This window comes from Pongo abelii, chromosome 16 (genome assembly GCF_028885655.2).
Source record: "Pongo abelii isolate AG06213 chromosome 16, NHGRI_mPonAbe1-v2.0_pri, whole genome shotgun sequence".
NCBI lineage: Eukaryota > Metazoa > Chordata > Mammalia > Primates > Hominidae > Pongo > Pongo abelii.
The window spans coordinates 80,560,581-80,588,077 of NC_072001.2; the positions used below are offsets into that span (position 1 = coordinate 80,560,581).

General features: G+C 36.9%; 2 protein-coding genes across 48 annotated transcripts in view; one reads left to right on the forward strand and one right to left on the reverse strand.

The window, feature by feature from the left end:
• Nucleotides 1-27,497, reverse strand: part of PEAK1 (pseudopodium enriched atypical kinase 1) — a 313,738-nt gene that overhangs the window by 156,061 nt on the left and 130,180 nt on the right. For 36 of the 47 annotated variants that reach the window (NM_001133744.2, XM_054531185.2, XM_054531202.2 and 33 more), the window contains 1 exon segment: nucleotides 23,816-23,897. The exons of 1 other annotated variant lie outside the window; for it this stretch is intronic. The gene's annotated coding sequence lies outside the window, so the exon portion shown is untranslated. 47 annotated transcript variants of the gene reach the window in all.
• Nucleotides 15,869-16,141, forward strand: LOC100449093 (non-histone chromosomal protein HMG-17-like). Its single transcript, XM_054531661.1, has one exon. The coding sequence runs from the start codon at nucleotides 15,869-15,871 to the stop codon at nucleotides 16,139-16,141; it is 273 nt and encodes a 90-aa protein (XP_054387636.1).

A 27,497-nucleotide genomic window follows, 5' to 3' on the forward strand; every position in this document is an offset into this window, starting at 1 on the left:
GCAGGCGGATCATGAAGTCAGTAGTTCGAGACCAGCCTGACCAACTTGGTGAAACCCTGACTCTACTAAAAATAACAAAAATTAGCTGGGTGTGGTGGTGCGCACCTGTAATCCCAGATACTCAGGAGGCTGAGGCAGGAGAGTCACTTGAACCTGGGAGGCGGAGGTTGCAATGAGCTGGGATTGCACCAGTGCACTCCAGCCTGGGCGATAGAATGAGACAGGAAAGGAATGGAACGGAACGGAACGGAACGGAGGAAGGAAGGAAGGAAGGAAGAAAAGAAAGAAAGAAAGAAGGAAGTAAGGAAGGAAGGAAGGAAGGAAGGAAGGAAGAAAAGAAAGAAAGAAAGGAAGGAAGGAAGAAAGGAAGGAAGGAAGGAAGGAAGGGAAAGAAAACTCTAGCAAAGGAAGGAAGAGAAGAGAAAGAAAACTCTAGCGAAGGAAGGAAGGAAGGAGAAAGAAAACTCTAGCTCCCAAAAACTTTGTTGGTGAATTCTATCAAACATGTAAATGAAAAATACCAATCCCACATAAATTCTTCCAGAGAGTAGAGAAGGAAACACTTCCAAACTGATGTTATAATAACCAGTATTGGATTGATTCTAAAACTAGAAAAAAAAATTCCAAAAAGACCCCTAAACCACACATCAATATCCCTCATAAACACAGATAACAAAAAAAAAAAATCCTTAAAAATAGCAAATCAAATTCAGCAATATATAAAAAGGAACGCAATGTTGATTTTACATCTCAAACAAATTAATGTAACCACTATATTAGTCCATTCTCAAATTGCTATAAAGAACTACCTGAGACTGAGTAATATATGAAGAAAAGAGGTTTAATTGACTCGCAGTTCCACACGCTGTACAGGAAGCATGGCTGGGCAGGCCTCAGGAAACTTACAATCACGGCAGAAGATGAAGGGGAAGCAGGCACATCTTCACATGGCAGAGCAGAAGAATGACAGTGAAGGAGGAAGTGCTACACACTTTTAAATAATCAGATCTCATGAGAGCTCACTATCACGAGAAAAGCAAAGGGAGGAGTCAGCCCCCATGATCCAATCTCCTACCAGGCCACTCCTCCAACAGTGTTGGAGCATTACAATTTGACAAACTGGAGGATTACAATTTGACATGAGATTTGGGTGGGGACACAGAGCCAAACCATATCAGCCATATTAACAGAATCAAAGAGAAAACCAATATTTTCATTTCAACAGATAAAGGTAAAAAAGTATTTAGCAAATTTCAATACTCATTCATAACAAAAACTTCAGGAAATGCAGAATAGAAAAGAACTTCATTAATTTTAAAAAGGGCATCTGCAAAATATACATAGCCAACATCATACTTAGTGAAAAACCAAATGATTTTCTCCTAACATTGGGAACCAGGCAAAGATGTTCACTTCTATTCAACATTACAATGGAGGTCATAACCAGTGTAATGAGACAAGAGAAAAATAATGAAAAGCATAAAGATGGGAAAGAAAGAGGTTAAAATATCTTTATTTGCAGAAGACATGATTATATACATAAAAAATCCTAAGGAAACCTACAAAACAAATACTACAACTCTTGAGTGATTTTTAGCAAGATCGCAAAGTAGAAAGTCAACATACAAGTATCTATTCTATTTCTATATCTAACAACAAGTAAAAATGTTAAATACCACTGATAATCGCATTAAAAAACATGAAATACTTGAGTTTAACAAATTATGAGTCTAACAAAATATGAGAAATGCTTATAAAATGATATCTAAAAAAACACTGCTAAGACAAATCAAATAAAACTGAAATAAATGAAGGAATATATCAGGTTAATGGACTGGAAGACTCAACATTATTAATGTGGCAATTCTTCCCAAATTAGGTCTATAGATTCAATCCAATACCAATCAAAATCCTAGGTTTTACTCATAGAAACCTACAAGCTGGTTCTAAAATACATATGATATTTGTCTTTCTGTGCCTGGCTTATTTCTCTTAACAGAATGTCCTCCAGTTCCATCTATGTTGTTACAAATGAGAAGATTTCAATCTTTTTTATGGTTGAATAATATGCCATTGGGTATATGTAGCACATTTTCTTTATCTATTCATCTATTGATGGACACGTAATGTTAAGTGAAATGTGCCAGGCACAGAAAGTCAAATATTGCATCTTCTCACTGTTACATGGCAGTTTAAGAAATTGATCTCAAGGAAGTAGAGAGGAGAATGATGGTTACCAGAGGCTTGGAAGGGTAGTGGAGGGTGAAAGATAGATGGTTGGTTAATGAGTGCAAAAATATAGGTAGAGGCTGGGCGTGGTGGTTCATGCCTGTAATCCCAGCACTTTGGGGAGGCCGAGATGGGTGGATCACTTGAGGTCAGGAGTTCGAGACCAGCCTGGCCAACATGATGAAACCCGGTCTCTACTAAAAATACAAAAATTAGCCAGGCATGGTGGCGCATGCCTGTAATCCCAGCTACTTGGGAGGCTAAGGCAGAAGAATCGCTTGAACCTGGGAGGCAGAAGTTGCAGTGAGCTAAGATCATGCCACTGCCCAGCCTGGGCAATAGTGCAAAACTCCATCCATCTCAAAAAAAAAATTTTTTAAACCCCAAAATATAGTTAGATAGTAGAAATAAGATCTAGTGTTTGGTAGCACAACAGGGAGACTATAGTTAACAATAATTTACTGTATATTTCAACATAACTAGAGGAGTAGATTCAGAATGCTACCAACATAAAAAAAATGATAAATGTTTTGAGTTGATGGAGATACCAATTACCCTGATTTGATCATTACACATTGTATGCTGATATCAAAATATCACATGTACCCCATAAATATGTACAACTATTGTGTATGCATAACAATTTTTTAAAATGTATATGAAAACCCAAATGAATAAATAACTTTGAACATAAAGAATGAAGCATGAATACTTCTAATAACTGATCTCTAGATTTATAACTAAGCTAGAGCAATTGAGATAGTTTGATCATGGCCCAAAGAAAAACATATAAATGGAACATAATAGAGAATACAAAAATAGACCTACAAGTATATGCTAAATTGATTTTCAACAAAAAGTGTCAAGATAATTCCATATAGGAAGATAATATTTTCAACAAATGGTATAGAATAGGATATTTACCTGGCATGAAAATGAACCTCCCTTTACCTCACACCATATATAGAAACTCAAAATGCATCATAAACCTAAGAGTGAAACTACAAAACATCAAGAAAAAAAAAATAAAGGAAATGATGTTATGACCTTAGGATAAAGAGAAACCATAAAAACACAAAACAAAATTCGCCTCATAAACTGTAATTTATCAAAATTAAAAACTTCTGCTGTTTTAAAAACATAATTAGAAAAATTAACTGGCCAGTAAGTACATGAAACAATTAAAACCATAAGATACCACTTCATACACACAGAAAAGATAAATTTAGAAAGACTGACAATTTCAAATATTGGCAAGAATGTTGACCTGTGGTGTCTATTTCAGTAGCTACTGTATTGGATGATGCAAATATAGAACATTTTTTATCACTGCAGAAAGTTCTATAGGACAACAATGATGTAGAGTATCTGAAATGCTCATAAATTGCTGCTAGGAATAGAAAATTTTATCAACATCGTAAAAAAGTTTGGCAGCTTCTTCCAAAGTTTAAAATAAAATTTAAAAACTTACCAAAGAACCAAATAATTTCACTCCTAGGTATTTACTCCACAGAGTGGGTATCATCAGAGACCTAGTACGAAGCTGAAACTCCCACCCCTGCCCAGAACAGGCGCCTCCTGCCAAGTGTCATTGGAGGATGATTAGGACCCTGAACTTACTCCTCTACCTGACAGTAATGAGGCAACATCCTTTCCCCCTGCCAGGATACTATCTAAAGAGACCTGCCAAAACATAAGACTTAAATGAAATGCAAAATCTCATGACATAATGTCCAAAATGTCTAGGTTTTGACTGAAAATCATTCGCCATATCAAGAATCAGGAAAATCATAACTTGAATGAGAAAAGACAATCAATGGATACCAACACCAAGATAACAGACATAAGAATTATCTTACAAGGGAGGAAAAATGGTAGATAGAAGGCAGGACTAACTTCAGCTCCCAGTTGGATGGTTACAGCAGCATGTAGAGGCCCACATCATGAACTTCTGCTCCAGCAACTACCATAAGAACATACCAGGAAAGCTGAGATAATCCACAGACCCTTTGAAGGAGCTGGATTGCTGCTGTAGGCTCTGTGGGACAGCCAAGGAACTGTGAGTCAGCTTGTTTTCTCAGTGGGGAGGCTCGTAGCCTGGGGCAAGTTCTCAGCCCTCCTCACTGGCTGCCTGGAAATCAACTCTGTGTTGTTGGTGGGGGTAGGGGCGGGGGCACAGTGGGAGTGGGACCAGTCTTTTGGGCTGTGGGCTGCATGGGAGCTGTGTGAGGACTCTGGCTGCCAGCATTCTCCACTTCCCTGGCAACCTGTGTGATGCAGCAGAGGCAGCCATAATCTTCCTGGGAACATAACTGGGAACATAATCTTCCTGGGAACGTAACTGCATTGGCCTGGGAAACACACCCCCATCCCCTACAGCAGCCACATCCCTGCCCAAAAAGAGTCTGAGCTCAGACACACCTAACCCTGTCCACATCTGATGGTCCTGCTGGTAGCTGAAGATGAAGGATATAGCCTCTTGAGAGGTCTATGGTCCCAACCTTCTCCTCATCCACCATATACTACCACAGCTAATATGCTCTTGAAAGCACCACCTCCTATCTGGAGGCCAATCAACACAAAACCAGCTCGTGTAACAAAAATACAACCAGGAACCCTCATAGTATCCACTTCATTCCCCTGCTACCTCCACCAGAGCAGGTGTTGGTATCCATGGCTGAGAGACCTGAAGACAGATTACATTATAAGACTTTTTGCAGGTACTCCCCAGTACTAGCCCAGAGCCTGATAGCTTTGCTGGGTGGCTAGATCCAGAAGAGAAATAACAATCACTGCAGTTCGGCTCTCAGAAATTCCCATCCCTATGGGAAAGGGAAGAGCACCACATGAAGGGAGCAACCCATGGGACAAAAGAATCTGAACAGCAGCCTTTGAGTCCCAGATCTTCCCTTTGATATAGTCTACCCGAATAAGAAGGAACCAGAAAAACAATTCTGGTAATAGACAAAACAAGGTTCTTTAACACCCCCAAAAGATCACACTAGCTCACCAGCAATGGATCCAAACCAGGAAAAAAATCTCTGAATTGCCAGAAAAAGAATTCAGAAAGTCGACTATTAAGCCAATAGAGGAGGCATCAGAGAAAGGTGAAGTCCAAGAAATAAAAAAAATGATACAGGATATGAATGGAAAAATCTCTAGTGCAATAGATAGCATAAATAAAAACAAATCACAACTTCTGGAAATGAAGGGCACACTTAGAGAATTGCAAAATGCTCTGGAATGTCTCAGAAATAGAATTGAACAAGTAGAAGAAAGAACATCAAGTTTGCAGACAAGGCTTTCGAATTAACCCAATCTGATAAAGACAAAGAAGAAAAAAGGATTTTTAAAAAATGAACAAGCCAGACACAGTGGCTCACGCCTATAAGCCCAGCACTTTGGGAGGCCGAGGTGGGCAGATCACTTGATGTCAGGAGTTTGAGACCAGCCTGGCCAACACGGTGAAACCCTGTCTCTACTAAAATACAAAAATTAGCTGGGTGTGGCGGCATGTGCCTGTAATCCCAGCTATGCAGGAGGTTGAGGTAGGAGAATCGCTTGAACCTGGGAGGCAGAGGATGCAGTGAGCTGAGATCACACCACTGCATTTCAGTCTGGATGACAGAGCGAGACTCCATCTCAAAAAAAAAAAAAAAACAAAACTTCCAAGAAGTTTGAGATTATGTTAAATGACCAAATTTAAGAATAATTGGTGTTTCTGGGGAAGAAGATAAATCTAAAAGTTTGGAAAACATATTTGAGAGAATAATTGAGGAAAACTTTCTTGGCCTTGCTAGGGATCTAGACATCCAAATACAAAAAGCTCAAAGAACTCCTGGGAAATTCATTGCAAAAAGATCACCACCTAGGCACATAGTCATCAGGTTATCTAAAGTCAAGATGAAGGAAAGAATCTTAACAGCTGTGAGGCAAAAGTATCAGGTAACCTATAAAGAAAAACCTATCAGATTAACAGCAGATTTCGCAGCAGAAACCCTACAAGCTAGAAGGGACTGGAATCCTATCTTTAGCCTCCTTAAACAAAAATAATTATCAGCCAAGAATTTTGTATGCAACAAAACAAGGCTTCATAAATGAAGAAAAGATATGGTATTTTTCAGACAAATAAATGCTGAGAGAATTCGCCACTACCAAGCCAGCACTACAAGCACTGCTAAAAGGAACTCTAAATCTTAAAACAAATCCTCCAAATAAACCCAAATTGAATATCCTTAAAGCATAAATCTAAGAGGACCTATAAAACAACAACACAATGGGAAAAAAAAAGGTATTCAGGCAATAAATAGAACGATGAATAGAATAGTACCTCATATCTCAATACTAATGTTGAAAGTAATGGGCCTAAATGCTCCACTTAAAAGACAGAGAATGGCAGAATGGATGAGAATTCAGTAACTAAGTATCTGCTGTCTTCAAGAGACTCACCTGACACATAAGGACTCACATAAAGCTAAGGTAACAGGGTGGAAAAAGATACTCCATGCAAATGGGCACCAGAAGCAAGCAGGAGTAGCTATTCTATCAGACAAAACAAACTTTAAAGCAACAGCTGTTAAAAAAGACAAAGAGGGATACTACATAATGATAAAAGGTCTAATAACAGGAAAGTATCACAATCGCAAATATATATGCACCTAACACTGGAGCTCCCAATTTATAAAACAATTACTACTAGACCTAAGAAATTAGATAGGCAGCAACAACATAATAGTGGGGGACTTCAATACTTCACTGACAGCACTAGACAGGTAATCAAGACAAAAAGTCAACAAAGAAACAATGGGCTTAATAGACATTTACATAACATTCTACCCAACAACTGCAGAATATACATTCTATTCAACGCATGGAACATTCTCCAAGACACACCATATGACAGGCTACAAACTCTCAACAAATTTAAGAAAATCAAAATTATACAAAGGCACTCTATTAGACCATAGTGGAATAAAATTGGAAACCAACTCCATCTACACACTGCTTTAAATGTGTCCCAGATATTCTGGTATGTTGTGTCTTTGTTCTCATTGGTTTCAAAGAACATCTTTATTTCTGCCTTCATTTTGTTATGTACCCAGTAGTCATTCAGGAGCAGGCTGTTCAGTTTCCATGTAGTTGAGCAGTTTTGAGTGAGTTTCTTAATCCTGAGTTCTAGTTTGATTGCACTGTGGTCTTGAGAGACAGTTTGTTATAATTTCTTTTCTTTTGAGGAGTGCTTTACTTCCAACTATGTGGTCAATTTTGGAATAAATTAGGTATTGATGGGACATATCTCAAAATAATAAGAGCTATTTATGACAAACCTACAGCCAATATCATACTGAATGGGCAAAAACTGGAAGCATTCCCTTTGAAAACTGGCACAAGACAGGGATGCCCTCTCTCACCACTCCTATTCAACATAGTGTTGGAAGTTCTGGCCAGGGCAATCAGGCAGGAGAAAGAAATAAAGGGTATTCAATTAGGAAAAGAGGAAGTCAAATTGTCCCTGTTTGCAGATGACATGATTGTATATCTAGAAAACCCCATCGTCTCAGCCCAAAATCTCCTTAAGCTGATAAGCAACTTGAGCAAAGTCTCAGGATACAAAATCAATGTGCAAAAATCACAAGCATTCTTATACACCAATATACAGACAAACAGAGAGCAAAATCATGAGTGAACTTCCATTCACAATTGCTTCAAAGAGAATAAAATACCTAGGAATCCAACTTACAAGGGATGTGAAGGACCTCTTCAAGGAGAACTACAAACCACTGCTCAAGGGCTAAGCTCATAGGCTTAGGATTGCCTTGGCAATCAGGGCTCTTTTTTGGTTCCATATGAACTTTAAAGTAGTTTTTTCCAATTCTGTGAAGAAAGTCATTGGTAGCTTGATGGGGAGGGCACTGAATCTATAAATTACCTTGGGCAGTATGGCCATTTTCACAATATTGATTCTTCCTATTCATGAGCATGGAATGTTCTTCCATTTGTTTGTGTCCTCTTTTATTTCGTTGAGCAGGATGTAGGCATGGGCAAGGACTTCATGTCTAAAATACCAAAAGCAATGGCAACAAAAGCCAAAATTGACAAATGGGATCTAATTAAACTAAAGAGCTTCTGCACAGCCAAAGAAACTACCATCAGAGTGAACAGGCAACCTACAGAATGGGAGAAAATTTTTGCATTCTACTCGTCTGACAAAGGGCTAATATCCAGAATCTACAATGAACTCAAACAAATTTACAAGAAAAAAACAACCCCATCAAAAAGTGGGCGAAGGATATGAACAGACACTTCTCAAAAGAAGACATTTATGCAGCCAAAAGACACATGAGAAAATGCTCATCATCACTGGCCATCAGAGAAACGCAAAACTAAACCGCAATGAGACACCATCTCACACCAGTTAGAATGGCGATCATTAAAAAGTCAGGAAACAATAGGTGCTAGAGAGGATGTGGAGAAATGGGAACACTTTTACACTGTTGGTGGGACTGTAAACTAGTTCAACCATTGTGGAAGTCAGTGTGGCGATTCCTCAAGGATCTAGAACTAGAAATACCATTTGACCCAGCCATCCCATTACTGGGTATATACCCAAAGGGTTATAAATCATGCTGCTATAAAGACACATGCACACGTATGTTTATTGTGGCACTATTCACAATAGCAGAGACTTGGAACCAACCCAAATGTCCATCAATGATAGACGGGATTAAGAAAATGTGGCACATATACCCCATGGAATACTATGCAGCCATAAAAAAGGATGAGTTCATGTCCTTTGTAGGGACATGGATGAAGCTGGAAACCATCATTCGCAGCAAACTATCGCAAGGACAAAAAACCAAACACCACATGTTCTCACTGATAGGTGGCAACTGAACAATGAGAACACTTGGACACAGGAAGGGGAACATCACACACTGGGGCCTGTTGTGGGGTGGAGGGAGCGGGGAGGGATAGCATTAGGAGATATATCTAATGTAAATGACAAGTTAATGGGTGCAGCACACCAACATGGCACATGTATACATATGTAACAAACCTGCACGTTGTGCACATGTACCCTAGAACTTAAAGTATAATAATAAAAAAAAAAGGAAATCAACTCCAAAAGGAACCCTCAAAACCATGTGAACATATGCAAATTAAATAACATGTTCCTGAGTGATCACTGAGTCAAAAATGAAATCAAGATGGAAATTAACAAATTATTTGAACTGAATGATAATAGTGACACAACCTATAAAAACCTCTGGGATACAGCAAAGGCAGTGCTAACAGGAAATTCATAGCATTAAATGCCTACATTGATAAGTCTGAAAGAGCACAGACAATCTAAGGTCACACCTCAAGGAGCTAGAGAAACAAGAACAAACCAAACCCAAGCCCAACAGAAGAAAACAAGCAACCAAGATCAGAGCAGTACTAAATGAAATTGAAACAAACAAAAAAATACAAAAGATAAATACGACAAAAAGCTGGTTCTTTGAAAAGATAAATAAAATTGATAGACCATTAGTGAGATTAACCAAGAAAGAAGAGAGAAGATCCAAATAAGCTCAATTAGAAACAAAATGGGAGATATAACAGCCAATACCATAGAAATACAAAATATCATTCAAGGCTACTATGAACAACTTTATGTGCATGAACTAGAAAACTAGAGGAGATGGATAAATTCCTGGAAATATACAACCCTCCTAGATTAAACCAGGAAGAAACAGAAACTCTGAACAGACCAATAACAAGCAAGAAGAATGAAATGGTAATTAAAAAGTTACCAACAAAAAAAGTCCAGGACTAGATGGATTCACAGCTGAATTGTATCAGACATTTAAAGAAGAACTGGTTATCAATCCTACTGACACTACTCCAGAAGATATAGAAAGAAGGAATCCTCCCGAAATCATTCTATGAAGCTGGTATCACCCTAATACCAAAACCAGAAAAGGACATAACCAAAAAAAGAAAACTACAAACCAATATCCCTGATGAACATAGATTGAAAAATCCTTAACAAAATACTAGCTAAACGAATCCAACAGAGATAAAAAAGATAATCCACCATGATCAAGTGGGTTTCATACCAGGGCTGCAGGGATGGTTTAACATCTGCAAGTCAATAAATGTGATACACCACAGAAAAAGAATTAAAAACAAAAATCACATGATCATCTCAATAGACGCAGAAAAAGCGTTTGACAAAATCCAGCATCCCTTTATGTATGATTAAAACCCTCAGCAAAATTCGTAAAGAAGGAACATACCTTAAGGTGATAAAAGCCATCTATGACAAGCCCATGGCTAATGCTATACTGAATGGGGAAAAGTTGAAAGTATTCCCCCTGAAAACTGGAACAGGACAAGGATGTCCACCTTCACCACTTCTATTCAACATAGTACTGGAAGCCCTAGCCAGAAAAATTGGACAAGAGAAATAAATAAAGGGCACCCAAACTAGCAAAGAGGAAGTCAAACTGTCACTGTTTGCTGATGACATCATCATATAACTAGAAAACCCTAAAGACTCATCCAAAAAGCTCCTGAACTAGTAAATGAATTCAGCAAAGTTTCAGGATACAAAATTAATGTATACAAATCAGTAGCCCTGCTATACATCAACAATAACCAATCTGAGAATCAAATCAAGAACTCAACCCCTTTTATAACAGCTGTTAAAAACAAAAACAAAAACAAAAAACTTAGGAATATACTTAACCAAGAGGTGAAAGTGAAAGACCTCTGCAAGGAAAACTACAAAACACTGCTGAAAGAAATTATAGATGACAAAAAAAAAATAGAAACACATCCAATTTTCATGGATGGGTAGAATCAATATTGTGATAATGACCATACTGCCAAAAGCAATCAAATTCAATGCAATTCCCATCAAAATACCACCACCATTCTTCACAGAACTAGAAAAAACAATCTTAAAATTCAGATGGAACCAAAAAAGAGCCCACATAGCCAAAGCAAGACTAAGCAAAAACAACAAATTTGGAGGCATCACATTACCCAACTTCAAACGATACTATAAGGCCATAGTCACCGAAACAGCATTGTACTGGAATAGAAACAGGCATACAGACCAATGGAACAGAATAGAGAACCCAGAAATAAAGAGAAATACTTACAGTCAACTGATCTTTGACAAGGCAACAAAAACATAAAGTAGGAAAAGGAAACTATGCAACAAATGGTGCTGGGATAATTGGCAAGCCACATGTAGAAGAATGAAACTGGATCCTCATCTCTCACCTTACACAAAAATCCACTCAAAATGGACCAAAGATTTACATCTGAGACATGAAACCATAGAAATTCTAGAAGATAACATTGGGAAAAGCCTTCTAGACACTGGCTTATGCAAAGACTTCATGACCAACAACCTGAAAGCAAACACAACAAAAACAAAGATAAATAGATGGAACTTAATTAAACGAAAAAGCTTCTGCACAGCAAAAGAAACAATCAGCAGAGAAAGCAGACAACCCTCAGAGTGGGAGAAAATCTTTGCAATCTATCCGACAAAGGACTAATATCCAGAATCTACAAGGAACCAAATTAGCAAGAAAAAAAAATCCCATCAAGTGGGCTAAAGACATGAATAGACAATTTTCAAAAGAAGATATACAAATGGCCAACAAACATGAAAAAGTGCTCAACATCACTAATGATCAGGGAAATGCAAATCAAAACCACAATGAGATACTACCTTACTCCTGCAACAATAACCATAAAATAAAATAAATCATAATCAAAAATTAAAAAACCAAAAATAAAAAAACTCATAATCAAAAAATAAAAAACAATAGATGTTGGTGTAGATGTCATGAAAAAAGGAACACTTTTACACTGCTGGTGGGAATATAAACTAGTACACCACTATGGAAAACAGTATGGAGATTCCTTAAAGAACTAAAAGCAGATTTACCATTTGATACAACAATCCCACTCCTGGATATCTATTCAGAGGAAAAAAAAGTCATTATACAAAAAAGATACTTGCACATGCATGTTTATAGCAGCAGAATTCAAAATTGCAAAAATATGGAACCAGCCCAAATGTCCATCAATCAACAAGTGGAAAAAGAAAATGTGGCGTATATATACCATGGAATACTACTCAGCAATAAAAAGGAACAAAATAATGGCATTTGCAGCAACCTAGATGGAATTGGAGACCATTATTCCAAGTGAAGTAACTCAGGAATGGAAAACCAAACACAATATGTTCTCACTCATAAGTGGAAGCTAAGTTATGAGGATGCAAAGACATAAGAATGATACAACGAACTTTGAGGACTTGGAGGAATGATAAGAGGGAGGTGAGGGATAAAAGACTACACATTGGGTACAGCATGTACTTGTAGGGTGATAGGTGCACCAAAATCTCATAAATCACCACTAAAGAACTTATTTATGTAACCAAACACCACCTGTTCCCCCAAAACCTATTGAAAAGAGACAAAATTCCAAAAATAAAATAAATATGTACATCTTGGTAATGTACAGTTGATCCTTAAACAACATGGGTTAAATCAAGTGGGTCCACTTATACACAGATTTTAAGAAATAAATGAGGCTGGGCGTTGGTGGCTCATGCCTATAATCCCAGCACTTTGGGAGGCCGAGGCGGGTGGATCACAAGGTCAGGAGATTGAGACCATTCTGGCTAACACGGTGAAATCCCATCTCTACTAAAAATACAAAAATTAGATGAGTGTGATGGCACGTGCCTGTAATCCCAGCTACTCAGGAGGCTGAGGCAGGAGAATTGCTTGAACCCGGGAGACGGAGGTTGCAGTCAGCTGAGATTGCAGTGCAGCCTGGGTGACAGAGTGAGACTCTGTCTCAAAAAAATAAATAAATAAATAAAATAAAAAAGTTTAAAAAAAGGAAAAGAAAAAAGAAATAAATGTACTTTTTTAAAGAAAGAAAAAGAATTATCTCACAAGGATTTTAAGGCAGCCACCATTAAAATGCTTCAACGGGCAATTACCAACACATTGGAAACAAATGAAAAAAACAGAAAGCCTGAGTAAAGAAAGTCTCAGCAAAGAAATACAGAATGTAAATAATGAAATTACAAAACCAAAATTACAATAACTGAAATCAATGTCAGTGGATGGGTTCAATAGCAGAATGGATGTGACAGAAGAAGGAATCAATGTACTAAAAATAAAACAATAGAAAATTGCCAGTCTGAACAACAGGAAGAAAACAAACTAAAAAAACAAACAGAACTTTGGTGACTCGTGAAACTATAATAGAAGATAAATATTCATGTCATCAGAGTCTCAAAAGGAGAAGAGAAAAAGGACAGAAAAATAATTTGAAAAAATACGACTGAAAAGTTCTCAAAAGACATAAACCTACAGATTCAAGAAGCCAAGTAAACCCCAAACAGTGTAAACCCCAAATCATTCCAGGCCAAAACACATCAAAGTCAAACTCCTGAAAACTGAAGACATAGAAAAAATCTTGAAAGCAGCAACAGAAAAACAACATTTTCCCTAGAGGGGAAAAACAGTTTAACGACAGTAAATTTCTCATTAAAAACCATGGAAGCCAGAAGGATCTGGCACGATATCTTTCAGGTGCTAGGAGAAAAGGCTTGTTAACTCAGAGTTCATTATCCAGCAAAAATATCCTGCAGAAATGAAGAAAAAAATAAAAATATTTATAGAGAAAGGAGAATTTCTCACTAGCAGATCTGCTCTAAAAGAATAAAGAAAATTCTCTAAGCAGAAAGGAAATGAAAAAAGATCTCGGATAATCCAGGAATCATGGACAATGAGGAAGGAAGGATGACAGGAGGAGGAAAAATATGTATAAACACAACAGATTCCTGTTCCACTTGAGTTCTCCAAATTATGTTTGACTGTTGAAGCAAAAATTATAATGCTGTATGATATGGTTCAAAATGTATGTAAAGAAAATAAAACCATTAATACACATAAAAATATATGTAAACATGTATGTAATATACACATATACATATATTAGAAATATATAAAAATGTTAAGATAATTAAATGGGGGGGACTAAAGGGAGCAAAAGTTTCTATACTTTACTGGAAGTGATAAAATGTAGCATCACCAAGTAGCACTGTAGTACAGCCGACTATGACTTGTTACATACAAAATGTAGTATCTAGAGTGAGGACAAAAAAGCCATACAAAGAGATATACTTTAAAATACCGAATTCTAAAAAGTATTCAAGTAACCTGCAGGAAAGCCAGAAAAACAAACAAACTGTGACACATCCATACCATGGAAAACTAACTATATCAGCAATAAATAGGAATGATTCTTGACATCTCAACTTAGATGGAGGATCTCAAAGGCATTATGCTGAGTAAAAAAAAGCCAATCTCAAAGATTTTATACTACATGATTCCATTTATATAACATTCTCAAAATGACAAAATTATAGAGATGGTTACCAAGGGTGAGGGATGGTGGAAGGGAGTGGGTGTGTGTGTGACTATAAAGAGGCAGCACAGGGATATCATTGGGTTAAGGAATTCTGTATCTTGGTTGCAGTGTTGGTTACATGAATCTACACATGTAATAAAATACCAAAGAACGATATACTACTCACTTTACACCAGTGTCAATGTACTGGTTTTAATATTGTTCTATAGTTACATAAGATGGAACTAATAGGGGAAACTCGGTGAATGGTACAGTAAATATGGTACTTCTCTGTACTATGTTTTCAAATTCATGTGAATTTATAATTATTTCAAAATAAAAAGTTTAAAAAGTGAATTAATTCTGTGAATTATTTAAGAGCTCACTAATAGGATCACCATACCTGTAAGTAAATATTTTTGTTGTCTAATAGAAAAAAATTATAGCAACTTTATTCATAACAGATAAAAACTGGAATTAAGAAACCAATCTGAAAAGGCAATATATTGTATGATTCCAACTATATGACATTCTGAAAAAGTTAAAACCATGGAGAGAGTAAAAGGTTCAGTGGGTTGCCAGGGGCTGGAGAAGGAATAGAGATGAATAGGCAGAATGCAGAGGATTTTTAGGGCAGTGAAAATACTCTATATGACACTAGAATGGTGGACAGCTGTCATTATGCATTTATCCAAACCCATAGAATGTACAACACCAAGAGTGAACCCTAATGTAAACTATGGGCTTGGGGTGATTATGATGTCTCAATGAAGGTTCATCAATTGTAGCAAATGTACCATTCTGGTGGGGATGTTGATAATAGGGAATGCTACACACTCGTGGGGACGAGGGTATGTGGGATATCTCTGTATCTTTTTCTCAGTTTTGATGTTGAACCTAAAATTGCTCTAAAAAAATGAAGTCTTTTGAAGAAACACTGGAAACAAATGTTCATGAACAGGTGATTAAGTACATTGTGATGTAGTCATACAATGGAATACTACTCAGCAATTAAAAGAATGAACTACTAATACACACAACATATGAATTTCAAAAAATTAAGCTGAGAGAAAGAAGCTAGATTCAAGAGTACATAATAACTCAATTTATAGGAGCAGTGTGAAGAAGAAGCAGGGAGAACGGCCCCCAGACTGACCAAAGCCCACACAACTCACCTACATCCTACCACATCGCCACCACCATGCCCAAGAGAAAGGCTGAAGGGGATGCTAAAGGAGATAAAGCCAAAGTGAGGGACAAACCACAGAGAAGATCTGCGAGGTTGTCTGCTAAACCTGCTCCTCCAAAGCCAGAGACCAAGCCTAAAAAGATCCCTGCAAAGAATGGAGAGAAGGTACTCAAAGGAGAAACGGGAAAAGCTGACACTGGCAAGGAGGGGAATAAGCCTGCAGAAAATGGAGATGCCAAAACAGACCAGGCACAGAAAGGTGAGGGTGCTGGAGATGCCAAGTGAAGCATGTGCATTATTGCTAACTGTGTACTTCTGGTGACTATACAGTTTGAAATACTATATTTTATAAAAATGCAGAATTTTGTGTTTTTTGTTTGTTTGTTTTGAGACAGAGTCTCACTCTATCACCCAGGCTGGAGTGCAATGGCATCATCTCTGCTCACTGCAACCTCCGCCTTCTGGGTTCAAGCCATTCTCTAGCCTCAGCCTCCTGAGTAGCTGGGATTACAGACACATGCCACCACACCTGGCTAATTTTTGTATTTTTAGTAGAGGTGGGGTTTCACCATGTTGGTCAAGCTGGTCTTGAACTGACCTCAAGTGATCCGGCTGCCTCAGCCTCCCAAGGTGCTTGTGTGTGTGTCTGTGTGTGTATTTTCAAAGCTATGTTGTTAGCATGCAGAACACTTACTGTTGTTTTTGGGGGAAGGGGCATATGTCACTAATAAAATGTCTCCAAAGCTGGACTGATGTGGGGAAAATACCTTTCCCTTCTAGTTTTGAGAGACTTCCTCTTGGATCTCAGGAGGAGGGATTCCCTGACTTAGACACACATGGCCTCCTTGGGACAAAAGCCTGTGGGATGGAAAAACAAATTTGTTTTTATGTACTTTTCTCCCTTTCCACCTTTCAGCATAGACTTAACTCCCTTTAACCCAGACATCTGCTTGGATCTCACCCCCAATAATTGGTTACCAGTGTGTCAGACAATCTGGATGTTCCAGTGATACCACTGAGATGGAGCCCCTCAAAGGAGCAGTGGTTCCGTTTCTAGACTGGGGATCTTCAGACAAATTCTGTCATTTTCATTTCACTTCCTGAGTCAGGATCGGCTCGTGAAAAGTTGTTAAACAACATTCTAAATGTGAAATGTCAACCCTCACTCTAAACTTTCCCTGTTCAGAGCATCACATGAAGACTTCATTGGGTTTATAGCGGCTTTCTGATTTTTGGTAGTCCATTGAAGAAGGGAGTTTGAAAGTTGTTGCATGCTGTTAATGATTTTCTGCCCATGTCCTGCCTGAAATACCATGATTATTTATGGAAGGTATCTTTAATAAAGCTGGATACAGTTTGGCTAGGAAAAACAATTCCATTTATACAATATTCTGGAATAGGTAAAACTATAGTGATGAAGTACAGATCAGTAATTGTTAGATGTAGGGAGAGATTTTGACCAAAACGGGAAAGCCAGACGTTTTCTAGGGTGATGGGACTGTTTGTTTCCTGATTGTAGTAGTAGTTATACGGATCCGAACATGTGTTAAAGCTCACAGAACTTATGTAAAGTCAGTTTTGGGCCGGGCATGGTGGCTCATGCCTGTAATCCTAGCACTTTGGGAGGCTGAGGCGGGAGGATCACTTGAGGTCAGGAGTTCGAGGCCAGACTGGCCAACATGGTGAAATCTTGGTCTCTAGGAAATACACAAAATTAGCTGGGCATGGAGGGAGGCACCTATAATCCCAGCTACTTAGGAGGCTGAGGTACAAGAATCGCTTGAAAACGGGAGGCAGAGGCTGCAGTGAGCTGAGATCATGCCACTGCACTCCAGCCTGGGCAACAGAGTGAGACTCCATCTCAAAAAAAAGGTCAGTTTTACTGTATGTAAATCTTAAAAATTAACAACAAAATAAAATAATTTCCCATCAGAACTTTTCAAATTCTATCTTCAATTATTTAATAGATACGCAAAGTGTATTCTAGTCTTAGTTCTGTTACCACCTATATAACACTTGAGGATGTAGTTTCACACCCTTAGTTTCACTTGGCAAAGTGAAAGGGGATAATCAAATGATTTCTTTTTTTTTTTTTTGAGCCTTTTCTTATTCTAAAACTTATTCCTATTCCATGTTTCTGTTAAATTTTTATTATTTTAGAATTAACAAGGAACACAAAATATTTTAATGTACTCAAGTGGACTCCATAAACTTCCTTCAGACAGTGTGAGCTGGCTTGCAATATTCTTGTTATTGGTTTTATGTGATCTTTTATGAGCTCTAAACATTTGACCTTACTTAGTAGCTTTGTGTAGATGATTATTAGATAGCACTCTCATCTTTGGAATAATCAGGCTTCTGACTATAAGAGCTGTACAAGATTTCTATTTCCTGGCTGGGCATGGTGGCTCACACCTGTAATCCCAGCACTTTGGGAGGCCGAGGCAGGTGGATCACTTGAAGTCAGGAGTTTCGAGACCAGCCTGGCCAACATGGTAAAACCCCATCTCTACTAAAAATACAAAAATTAGCCAGGTGGGGTGGCACCCGTAATCCTAGCTACTCACCTGTAATCCCAGGAGGCTGAATCAGAGGCTGATTCAGGAGGCTGAATCAGAGAATCGCTTGAACCCAGGAAGCAAAGGTTGCAGTGAGCCGAGATTTGCCATTGCACTCCAGCCTGGGCAACAGAGCGAGACCCCATCTCAAAAAAAAAGTCTATTTCCTTTATTATATCAGAACTTGTCTATATTTGCTGTAAAAAAGTATGTGAACTGCCATTTCTGCCAGCTAAATGATGCCTGTTGTTATTAATTTTTATAAGACGTGGTATTCATACTGCTGGAGAAAAGAAAGTAAGCCATTTTTACTGAATTCATTCAATATAATCAAAAACTTTTTTTTTAACCCTACATAGAAAATCTGGAGTCCCCAAATCTTTTGCAGAGATCTTCATTTCTCCTATAGAAGAGCTGCAGACTAGCAACGTATTATACTACCAAATCTTATATTAAAATGTTCTGTTTATATATAAGAATAAGCAAAGCTATTGAGGAAGTTCATACAATTTAAGAATCAAATTTAATAACTTCATAGAAAACCCTCATTGCAATTAGCAACTTTTCATTTAAATTTTTTTGGAGATGGGTTTTCATACAAGAAATAAAAAGACCCAAGAGCAAATTATTATCTCTTTCAACAATACTCTCAATTTTGTACAGCAGAATAATTTTTGAATATTTATGAAAATCATCAAAATTTCTCACATTGAGAATTAAGAAAAACAAAGGTGGCATATATATGCTAATGAAATATTCAATAACTACTTGAATATTTATACTTACTTGGTACTATTTTTCTCTGATAAATTCAAATAACTGGGCAACTCAAGGTGGACTGATCTTACAAATCCAGGCCAACAGATTCTGTAATTCTCCTTTATTACCTATACTTCTATTTTTTAAAACTCTGAATCAACCCATTTAATTCTTTCAAATACAGCATGAAGAAATAAAACAAAGCTCTGAGCTACATTTAATCATTTAATTGCTAAGCAGCAATACACTTACAAAAGAAAAAAACAATCAATATTTCCATATAATTCTATCACCATGTTAAACTTTAAAATAACTTGGTCAAGAAGGAAGCTATAAATCAAATTTATTTCCTGGGTGTTTAGATCACACACCCAAATATACACATACATACATATACACATAAATCAACAGCTCCATAGTTCCCTTATTGCCATCCTGAGGTTTACTGAATATGATATCAAAGAGTTCCTCGAATTTCCATACATCTAAGAACTTACCTCATTTTTAGAAAATATCCTGGCACAGAAAGCAGACTACATAGAAATAAATCTACATTAAAACTAAATAATCAATGGCTAGGAAAAACAATTTAATGCTAACGAATTTGTCAACACAACTCGTTAAAAAAAATTTACTGTTTCAGCAATTTCTTTATTGAAATAGTTTAAAAAGTTAAAAGGCTTTGTGTATTAAAACCATGCCTTCGGAATCACAAGGCCATCCACGTGTACAAAGGGAATGTTTTAATAAGAATGGGACACCAGCCTGGAAGCCTGGCTTGCTTGCAGTTGACTCTAGGTCAGGAATTCTTTAAGCCTAAAGCCAAACAAGAGAAACTCACAAATCACAGGAAAAAGCCCAGTCATCTTGAAAAATTCTAAACCCTCAGTTAAATGTCATAACTTTTTTATGAACACTAAATCACAATGGGCCAATGAGAAACTAACAGTAGTCCTTAAAACTGACTATAGTCTGGGTTAGCAAGACACAATCATATTATAATAGCTACAATTTAATGAAACTGTGTTAGCAGTTTGAAGTTTACAGGAAACTAGCTGCTGAGTTATCTCAAAACAAAAACCAAAAAATTAATTACTATGAAGAGGCCTCTTCATCTTTTCCTTTAAAGCACCATTAAAAAGTGGCTGTAAAAAAAACCTTTGCATATGTTTTGAAGTCATACATAGAGCTGAGAATTAAAAACTAGCTCTATTCAAGTCTGCATCAAATATCATTTTGAATTCCATGGATCTGTGATGGCATGAAAATGGCTACGCAATAAGAGGTGGAGCTCTGTAGGGCAGGGCATAAGGAGAGAACATCAGCAGCTGGGCAAGAGAATCTTATAATGGACTCTTAAGAAAAACAGACTTCATAAAGGACATAATACATTTTTCTTCTCTAAAATAAGTCAAATCTCATAATGTTGCTTTCAAATTTTGTTGTATATCAATGCCATCCTTTGCTGTTTTCCTTATTTGATTAGAACCATCTGGGAGAGCCTCCTTTCTTTTATTAGTTCTACAGAAAACATGCAGTTAATCATCTTAAAAAAAACTTTTTAATATAGAACAACAACTAGAGATTGTATTAATGATCAAATTTTCATATCTGCAGAGAAAGCACCATCATACCATGTGATCTAGAAAGTCAGTTTCTTTTAAAGTAAAGACAATTTGGAGAAAAAAATTGTATAAGAAAAACTGCTCATACCCACATACTAGTTTTAAAATTATTTTCTTTCCAATTAAAAAAATACTAAAAAGTTACACAAAAGTTGTAGCTCTACAACTACAAAGTGGAAATAAAAAAGAAAACCCACTTCAAAAAAGGCAATGAAATAATTAATTTTACATAAAGCTTAGTTTCCCATGCTTATTTATTCGTTTTCAAAGTATCCTTTTAAATTAACTGAAATTTTCCTTAGCTCACCTACAATTTATGAATACTTTATTATAAAGTATGATTTCTCTTTGCATTATTTAGTCAGGATAACGTATGTTATTGATAAACACAAGGATATTAAAAGTCAATTATTCTTAATCCAGGAATAAATGAAAACCAAAATTAAATCAACTCATAGACCTTATTACTTGCCACTTCCTTACCTCTTTGTTACTGTTATTTATATAGCTGTAGTCATTACTACTTTCATATTAGAAAATGTTTGTTTCTCCTGCTTGGATTTTTTCATAAATCACTGAATTCTCACTTTCTCACAAAATAGTACTTCATTGAAGGATGTAATTAGTCTCACTAAAGCAAGAAAACATGATAAACTCAGTTGAGAGTCACAGAGTCACTTAGTCTAGCCCAACTATATGACCAATTCAATATAGTCATGTATACAATGAAGAGAATGATATTTAACCCACAAGAGTATGGTGATGAGGCTCACATGAGATTAATGTATGTAAAAGAGCAAAGAGCTTTGAAATGTTTACAGTGCCATACAAATGTGAAGGTTTCAGTCTCATCATCTTCACATGGGAGGATTCAATGAAGTGATCTCTAAAGACTTATCTCTCAACCAAAAATTCTTAGCTATTCACATGTGAAGCACATTTTAAAAATCTACTGATAGGATAATTGTATTATTGTAAGGGACTTATGGAACAATGAAGTCAATCTTCTCATCTTACAAAATGTATGAAAACAGGTTAAGATACTTGTAGAGCACTAGTCAGTAGGAAAGCTGGGAATTGAAAGAACCCAGATCTGAGCCCCACCTCAAAGTCCTTTCTATCATACAATGCTGTTCACTATTCTGTGAATTTAAAATCTCTCTTCACCATAGGATCATGTAACCTAAATTACTTTTTCAAACTGGTTACAATGAAAAGCTTGTTAAGATGGAAATATTATTTTGGTGAGGTGATTTAACTGCTAATAGTTGAATTAAGAATGTTTACAAATGACACTAATAGCAAAAGTTGCTCAGACTAAATTGTCCAGCTATTTGTTTGGTTTGTGTAATATTAAATTTTAAGTCGGCTGGGTGTGGTGGCTCAAGTCTGTAATCCCAGTACTTTGGGAGGCCGAGGTGGGTGGATTACGAGGTCAGGAGATCAAGACCATCCTGGCTAACATAGTGAAACCCCGTCTTCTCTACTAAAACACACACACACACACACTATTAGCCAGGTGTGGTGGCACGCGCTTGTAGACCCAGCTACTTGGGAGACTGAGGCAGGAGAATTACTCGAACCTGGAAGGCAGAGGTTGCAGTGAGCCAAGATCGTGCCACCGGCACTCCAGCCTGGGCGACAGAGTGAGACTCGTCTCAAAAAAAAAAAAAAAAAAAAAAAAAAAAAATTAAATCAATAGACATGGTGTAAACCCTATCTAACCTTTCCCAATACACGGTTTTGAATCTGCTTTTGGTACTTACTAGCTATGTGATCTCGGACAATTTGTTTACTTCTTTGTTTTAAAGGTGAGGGATAACACCAAGTATGTCACCTGGCTGTCGTGAATTAAATAAGTTAGTTCATGTTAAGTCCTTACAATACTGTCTAGCACATAGTAAGTGCTTATAAATGTTAGTTCCCATCTCTAATCTTCTAAACTTTTGAGGAATAGAGAATACTCTCCCCCTTTTTACTTCATCAGAAAGTAAATGAAATAAATTCCTTAAATGAAAGTAATTCCTTATATGAAATACATATGATCTCCACCCTCTACTTCAGTAATCAGCAGTTGCACAACAACTAAACCTAAATAAAATAGGGAACATTGTGACATAATGGAAGGCAAATATGGTTTGGAGTCAACAGATATGAGTCTGAATCCCACCTTAACTCTTTAAGAGCTTCTGACCTCAAGCAATTTACGAAACCTCACAAAACTTTCCATGTTAAAATGAGATTGCTATCTAGCTTTTTATAATTTTGTCTTTCATATTCAGAGTTAAGTTGCAAATCGTTTGATATCCCCTATGTCATTTTTTTTTTTAATTGCATCTATTTGATTCTTCTCTCTTTTCTTCATTAGTCTGGCTAGTGGTCTATTTTCTTGATCTTTTCAAAAAAACAGCTCCTGCATCCATTGATTTTTTGAAGGGTTTTTCGTGTCTCTACCTCCTTCAGTTCTGCTCTGATCTTAGTTATTTCTTGTCTTCTGCTAGTTTTTGAATTTGCTATTGCTTCTCTAGTTCTTTTAATTTCGATGTTAGGGTGTTGATTTTAGATCTTTCCTGCTTTCTCTTGTGGGCATCTAGTGCTATAAATTTCCCTCTATACACTGCTTTAAATGTGTCCCAGAGATTCTGGTATGTTGTATCTTTGTTCTCAAAGACCATTTGGTTTCAAAGAACATCTTTATTTCTGCCTTCATTTTGTTATTTACCCAGTAGTCATTCAGGAGCAGGTTGTTCAGTTTCCATGTAGTTGTGCGGTTTTGAGTGAGTTTCTTAATCCTGAGTTCTAATTTGATTGCACTGTGGTCTGAGAGACTGTTATGATTTCTGTTCTTTTGCATTAGTTGCAAATAGTTTGAAAAGGGCATGTCTTATTCATCTCCTCCATACTACTATGGCAAGGTTTAAAATTATTAGATTTTTGCTGGAATAAGACAGGAGATTAATAAAAGAGATTCAAGACCAGAATAAACATGTTACATTATGGAAAGAAAAAGTACAAACCTGGTTTAATTGGCTCCAACTCTGGGCATTATGTTGTTGCTTCCTTTTCTTTCCTTACAAATGGATCTCAAGTATTCTTTTCCTATTAGAAGATGCAAAGTGGGGAAGATATATTAATAAAGGGCATTTGAATCACTCTTTAAAACTAAGCATTCTTTAATTCACCATAAGGCAGAATCAAACTCTTAACTTACTCTATTTGATGAACTTGTTTTTAAGCTATAAAATAACTAAGAGGTGTTTTAATTGGCTAACACAACAGAAACATTATAGGCTTAAGTAGCCAAGAAGTAAACATATATTATAGTGCATTAAAATAAATTTGTTCATTACTTCAAAAAATTACTTTCAAAGAATAGCAATACCTCTGTTAAAGATAACTTCACTATTCAGGGGTTGCATGAAACAGTGTAGTTTATTATAATACATTACACAAAAATACTTCTGGTTCCTACAGTTCTTAACCTTTTGGGTGGAAGGTGAGTGGTGAGTTATATAAAACTTTGATAATCCAAAAGAAGCTATAAATTGGATCTTCATAAAAATGTGTATATACGCATCATATCTTGCATATAATTTTAGTTGAGTCATGAAACCCAGTTATGTACCCTGTAGATCTGTAAAACCTGTTGGTAGACTCTGTTCTTGAGTTTCTAAAATTGAACAGACTTAAGAAAATGAAGAAATAGTGACCCAGAGAGATGAAAAAGATTAAATAAGGCCGCACTGTACTCAGGAAGAGAAGGATGTTCAACTACCATATTAATCCACATAAGACTGACCATGCAAAATTTACCGTAAATCAGTGCCTTCGGGTCAGAGTAATTCTTACAACAAAACCAGAATAGGAGACTTCATGGTGCCTAGTACATAGCAGCTCATGAAATGATACGAATTAAAAAATATTTGTTAAGTAATGAAAATGGATAAAATATAAAAACGCAATTTCCAAGTAAATGAAATGTTTTCCAGCTGAGCAAAATAAGTGACAAACTTAAACGTTTATTATCTACTACATAACATTATATAATATCCTACTATTCAAGAATGCTTAAAGAGTGATTCAAAAAGGATAAAGTTGTCCTCCTTTTAATAGTAATTAGGCAAAGACATAGAGCTTCTTCCTTCCCAGTTTCCTTTTTGGGTTCCTCTTTTTCCCTTTCCTCCTAGGGTTCAGTGTTTTACCCACTTCACACTCTACTCACATTTTCTGTATTCCTCCAGGGACTGGGAGGAACTCAAATGAAAACCCTGAATCCTAACCTTTCACCCGAGCCTCAGACTCCTACATCCAGTTGTTTGTTGAATGTTTCTAACTGAAGGTACTATAGGCAAAAACTCAATATATCCCAAACCGAGCTGTTCATCTTTTCCTAAAATCTGTTCCTTTTTAAAGTCCCTGTCACAGCAGAACAACAGCTGCTTAACTTCTCAAGCCAAAAGTCGGGCAATCATCTCACACTTCACCAGTCATCTTCAATTCTTATTGATCTCTACTTTAAACACTTTCCAAGTCTATTTCCTCAATTCCATCCCTATTAATAGTATCTAAATCCAAGTTATCTCTCAATATGACCAAATCAGTAACCTAACTCATCTCCCCATCTCTACTTTTATCCTACCTCAAATTTATTTACATACTTCTGCCAACATGATTGGTTTAAAATAAAAATTTTGCCACATCAAGCACTATCATACATCAAACCCTCATTATGTCAAACTCTTCAAAGCAACCCAGCACTAACAGAATAAAGTCCTTTATTCAAAGAATAAATGTCCAAGTATGACATATAAAGTCCTCAATGACCAGGCTCATACCTATTTCTTCAGCTTTATTTCCTATCTCCCACTTGATTGCACCACAGCCATACTGAACTATTTGTGAATCCCATGTATTCTCATGCTGTTCTCTTTGCCCGTGTATCTTTACCTACCTTCCACACATAGGAAATTCTTACTTTTTCAGGTACAAGATCACTTTCTCTGGAAACCCTGACCACAGCATACTTCTCTACACCACCAAGCTCACATATCATTGCAACAAGCACTCAGGAGATATTTAACTGAATATTAACGAAACTACGCAAACTAATGACAAAGCAGCATATAATTTATATACATAAAACCAGTGAGAAGGGAAACTAAATGGATTTTAGTAAGTCTTTTTGGAGAAAATGCCTTAACCTGGCGGATCCAAGGAGTAATTGTTCAGATTGTTGAAGAGAAGAAATAAAAGTATTTCAATGAGGTGGGGCGCGGTGGCTCATGCCTGTAATCCCAGCACTTTGGGAGGCCAAGGCAGGCGGATCACGAGGTCAGGAGATCAAGACCATGGTGAAACCTCATCTCTACTAAAAATACAAAAATTAGCCGGGCGTGGTGGCAGGCACCTGTAGTCCCAGCTACTCAGGAGGCTGAGGCAGGAGAATGGTGTGAAACCAGGAGGTGGAGCTTGCAGTGAGGCGAGATAGTGCCACGCACTCCAGCATGGGCGACAAAGCAAGACTCCATCTCAAAAAAAAAAAAGTATTTGAACGAGTAAAACAGAGATGGAAATGAATACATTCATGGGAGGCTAAGAAGACATGTATTGCAAGGTTTGGAGGAACATTAAACAGCAAATATAAATTAACAAATGCAGCTATCCCTATAAAGAGGCTTACATACTACAACCAGTAATTCACCAAAGACCTTCAAATATTTTTTTCTGAAACCATATGGCAAAGTTGACATTTAGGTACTATCCTGTACTTTCATTAGAGATATATTAGAGAAATATTTTCATCTTTTAGTCACTTCCCTGCATCCTTATAGGTTTAAGAAGGTATCCCCACTGAATTAGCACTTACTGAAGAACTTTACATAAAATTCTCAAATTATAACACATCTCTATATTGCATAATAGTTTATTGAAATTGGAATAAGGTAACATAAAACTCTACTTCAATTAGGTCAAGGGCTAGTTAATCTTACAAAACAGTCTTTAATACTAGAACATTAGGTTGCTCCAAATAAGCAGGGAAAGTGAAAATATAGTATACTTGATGTTAACTTCACAGAGAATTTCAACTGCAAATACTTTGCTTTCTAAATGCAATATTATTAAAAAGCATCAATCCTTAAACTTAAATACATGACCGGGTGCAGTGCCTCATGCCTGTAATCTCAGCACTTTCGGAGGCCGAGGCTGGCGGATCACCTGTGGTCAGGAGTTTGAGTCCAGCCTAGCCAACATGGTGAAATCCCATCTCTACTAAAAATATAAAAATTAGTGGGGCATGGTGGCAGAAGCCTGTAATCCCAGCTACTCAGGAGGCTGAGGCAGAGATAATTGCTTGAACCCGGGAGGCAAAGGTTACAGTGAGCCGAGATCGTGCACTCCAGCCTGGGCGACAGAGCCAGACTCTGTCGAAAGAAAGAAAGAAAGAAAAGAAGGAAGGAAGGAAGGAAAGAAAGAAAGAAAGAAACCAAAACACCTAAAATAATACACTAGTCAGAGTGCAGAAGAATAAATCTAAGGTATTTCCATGTGAAGAGTGAATATTAAGGTCATCTACCAAAAATAAGGAGAAAAAGTTGCTGTTATAATTACTTTTTTTTTTTTTTTTTTTTTTTGAGAAGGAGTCTCATTCTGTTGCCCAGGCTGAAGTGCAGTGGCATGATTCAGCTCACTGCAACCTCT

Excerpts from the sequence above, each read along its gene's own strand:
- LOC100449093 (XM_054531661.1), top strand. The coding sequence starts at position 15,869 with ATGCCCAAGAGAAAGGCTGAAGGGGATGCTAAAGGAGATAAAGCCAAA.